This window comes from Sapajus apella, unplaced genomic scaffold (assembly GCF_009761245.1).
Source record: "Sapajus apella isolate SASKATOON/1434 unplaced genomic scaffold, GSC_monkey_1.0 scaffold2, whole genome shotgun sequence".
NCBI lineage: Eukaryota > Metazoa > Chordata > Mammalia > Primates > Cebidae > Sapajus > Sapajus apella.
This window is the reverse complement of record NW_022436942.1, coordinates 21,362,499-21,366,803: the sequence shown is the minus strand read 5'-3', so window position 1 is coordinate 21,366,803 and position 4,305 is coordinate 21,362,499. Positions and strand designations below refer to the sequence as shown.

The 4,305-nt window shown below is 35.6% G+C and overlaps 1 protein-coding gene across 1 annotated transcript; it reads right to left on the bottom strand.

Moving 5' to 3' along the window:
• Window positions 1–538: 538 nt before the first annotated feature.
• LOC116556866 (olfactory receptor 6C76-like) lies at window positions 539–1,477 on the bottom strand. Its single transcript, XM_032286206.1, has one exon. It carries the CDS (start codon window positions 1,475–1,477, stop codon window positions 539–541), a length of 939 nt encoding a protein of 312 aa, XP_032142097.1.
• Window positions 1,478–4,305: the final 2,828 nt, after the last annotated feature.

The window sequence follows — 4,305 nt, the reverse complement described above, 5'->3', positions numbered from 1 at the left end:
TTATACTAGCACAGTGTTGTGAGCTTTATAAAATTTCTCAAGACAAAAAGGACAGTGATATTTTCATCTCAACTTCCCATGTTGAAGTATTTTAGAAAAGAAAAACCACTGAAAATACATAAATCCCAAGGAACTTTCATTACATAATTGCTCTGAATTTATTAAGATTTTACAAAAATATAAATATAAGAACTAAAGATAATCCTTTTAAGGTGGAAACAACAGTTTCAATGAACTGATTCATTAAGTTGATAAAAATAGCATTTCAGATAGTAGCTATATTTCAATAAAAGACGGGAAAAGAAGGAGTCAGATGTGGGAATTATTATAACAGAAAAGAAAAAAGAAGTTTTATTATTTTGAAAGTGAAGTCTTTATTGGAGAAAGGCAGCTTATGTATCTTGTCACTTTAGAAAGAAGTGAAAAGACAACTAAGATTGTATATTAAATGGTATAATAGAAAAATTGAGAGCTGATCCAGGCACTTCCTTGTAATTTTTCTTAATAATTAATTTCTCTCATATGCCTCATTATTATTCTACCTCTTAGGTAAAGACAGAACTCTCTGTAGCAAATTCTTAAATGATTGCTTCACCTGCTGGTTTCTTAAAGTATAAATGAAGGGGTTCAAAAGTGGGGCAACTGAGGTATTGAGCACTGAAACTCCCTTCATTAGGGATATCCTCTGTTTGGCTGAGGGTTTAATGTACATAAAGATGCAGCTGCCGTAGGAGAGGGAGATGACAATCATATGAGAAGAACAAGTGGAAAACGCCTTTTTTCTCTGGTTGGCAGAAGGGATTTTTAAAATTGTTAGGGCAATATATGTGTATGACAGAATTACTAATACCAGAGTGACCAGGAGAGTCACCAAAGCTAAGACAAAACTCATCATTTCTAACAGATGCGTGTCTGTACAGGAGATTTGCAGTAGAGGAGCAGTGTCGCAGTAAAAATGATCAATAATATTGGAGTCACAGAATTCCAGGTTTAGGCCTAAGATGAGTCCTGGAAAAATGATGAGGAAACCAGCAATCCAAGAACTAAGAACCAGCTGGATGCAGACTTTGGTGCTCATGATGGTTGTATAATGCAGAGGCTTACAGATGGCAACGTAACGATCATAGGACATGACAGCCAGGAGATAAAATTCAGATGCTCCCAGAAGGAAGGCAAAAAACAACTGAGCTGCACAACAGTTATAGGAAATGGTTTTGTCACCAGTTGCCATGCTAACAAGCAATTTGGGGATACAGACTGTTGTATAAGAAATTTCTAAGAAGGAAAAATTTCTAAGGAAGAAATACATAGGAGTCTTCAGGTGAGAGTCCAGCAGGGTGAGGGTGATGATGGTCAGGTTGCCTGAGATGCTTAGCAAGTAAGTGAGAAGCAGAAAGATAAACAGCACAATCTTCAATTTGGGGTTCTCTGTCAATCCTGCTAAGATAAACACAGTCACTGTTGTATGGTTTTCCATTGCTACTTCTTGACCTGCTTCTGTTTTGGTGAAAATGTTGAGAAAAAATTAGGTAAAGGTTCAAATGGTAAAACATGAAAATAGCAATGTTAAAATTGTGCAATTGCCATTGATTATATGTGGGATACTTTTTTGAAATTATTTATATAAGATAAACTCTAGCAAAATCTATTTCTCTGCACATAGAAAAATATTTTGTACAAATCTACAGAAATTAAAAAGAGTATCTTATCATTTATCTTTATATTCTAATTTAATTATATTTATTGTGATGTGGTAAAAAGTTGAACATACATGCAAAAAAAAAATAGATTTCTTCTTTTCTCAGTATACAAGTGCTGAAATGTCATGTTGCTCACAGTTAGCCTGACTAACAATTGGAATGTAATTGTCTAAAGGAGCTTACTTTGAATGCAAGAGAGAAATAAGATGATATGTAAATATTTATGACAATTAAAAATAGAAAACCATCTTTAGACCTAAGATGAACACTGGAAGAAATTTAATATAATGATCATAGCTCTTGAGGTTTTTTTTTTTTTTTTTGTCTTAACACTCTTTGCCTTAGTCTTCTGATTTTTTACACCTAAAAAAAAATTCAGAAAATAAATTTAAAAAGCAGTGCTTTGTCCCTGCTTCTATCTCTTCATTTCCTCTGTCTCTGTTCACTTTGACCATCTTTTATTTCAATACTAAATCCTTCTGATTTCACAGTAAACATACCTTAAACAGAATTAACAGATTCAGTGCTTCTGCTGGTCATAGTTCTGAAAATATAAAGGAACTAATAAAATGAAATGCAAGATAAAGTAAGCAAGGGATTAGAGAGAGGAAGAAAAATGAAATTGGGAAGAAGAACAGAAAGAAGGCAAAATAAGTAGAAAATAGGTAAGACATCAAGGGAGAAAAAGAGCAAACCTACCATCAAGATTGGATTTTTCTTCAGACAAGAAAGTGGCTTTTAATTAGCTCTTTGCTTCTTAACTGATATATAGTCTGAGCTGCAGCAGAAGTGAAATTTGCCTCTACTGAGGAGAAAACAGGAAACATTTTTACTCTGATGATCAGTCACCAGGCAAGTGTTTAGACACGTGGAAGTAATATCAACTTCCCTAACACAATATGATCAGTCGGAAGCCAAGCTAACACAAATGGAGTTGATTGTGTGGTTGAGAAGTTAAAGTCCCATTAAGCTAAATGCCTTGAAATCTCCTCATTATGAACACGTTCATCCCTTGAGGACAAATTTCCTCTTTGAAGACTTCATTATCAGTTACCTTCTTTGATAAGTTCATTATCAATGATAAACATTATTAAACAATGCTTATAGGTCCATAGAGGATGCACTGATATACACCAAGGAATCAAAGAAGCCTAAAACAACATCCATGACTATTGCAGTTTACCAATATACTCAGAAGAGAAGATACATGAATGAATATAACAATATATAATGTGGCATAAGCTTAAGGCAAATGGGGCTCATTTTTACCACGCGGTATAGGAGACTGAGAGATGTTTATGGTTCTTGGGGAAGTTGAGGAAGATTCATAAGAGAGGGTGGTATAAGAGAAGATGGATCCTCACCTAGGCATTGGAAATACATTAGAAAGTACAAAGCATTTTAGGCAGGTTAAACACTGAACAGTGTACATAAGAATGAAAACTCATTAATTAATTAAAATATATTACAGAAATATGAAAAATAAATGAGTGAATAAATAGCCAGCTTTATCCAAGGATTATTTTAAGTTCTGGAGATTCTGGCTATTAATGACAAAGTATTGTTAATGGAAAAAAAAAATCTGTAAACTATTTAAAGAGGTTAATTTTTAGCCAATATGTGTGACCATGGCTCAGGGAATAGTCTCAAGAGGTCCTGAGAAAGAGTGCCTGAGTGGTTGGGTTACAGGTTGGTTTTATACATTTTAGGACGACAGGAATTGAGGTAAAATCATGAATCCATACGTGGAAGGTATGTATTGGTTCACCCTAAAGAGGCAGGATATTGTGAAGCAGAGGAGGCCTGAGGGTGGGGGAATCACAAGTCATAGGTGAATTCAAAGATTTTCTGAAAGGCCCAGTGTGGTAGCTCACACCTGTAATTCCAGCATTTTGGGAGGTCAAGGCAGGAAGATCAAGTGAGCCTGGGAGTTTGAGACCAGCCTTGGCTACACAGTGAGAACTTATCTCTCACATTTGCCAAGCTTGGTGGCATGCACCTCTGCTCCCAGGTACTCAGAAGGCTGAGGTGGAAGGATCGTTTGAGTCAAGGAGTTCAAGGCTTCAGTCAGCTATGTTCACGCCACTGCCATTGCACTCCAGCACAGGTGACAGAGCGAGACCTTGTCTCAAAAAAAAAAGAAAAGGGAAAAGGAAAAGATTTTTTGTTTAGAAATTGATTGACAGAGTTAAGCTTTGTCTAAAAACTTGAAGTAAGTAAAAATAAATGCTTGAGTTAAGATAAAGGGGTTGTGGAGACAGAGGTTCTTGTTACATGGATGAAACCTCCAGGTAGGAGCCTTCAAAGAGAATAGATGGTACATGTCTCTTTCAGACCTTAAAGGTGTCAAACTCTCATTTAATCTCTCCTAGATCCCGAAAACACCTAGAAAGGGAAGATCTGGTGGCATTAATGAAGATTCTCTACAGATGCACATTTCTCACATAAGATGATGGCTTTGCAGAGTCATTTCAAAATACATGAAGAAATATATTTTGGGGTAAAATACTTTGGTCTCCTTCCAGGTCTGCTATCTGTCATGTGATGTTATACCACAGTCAAGTTGGAATTTGGTATCTTTTTGCCATAAAGAGTGTTTTGTCTC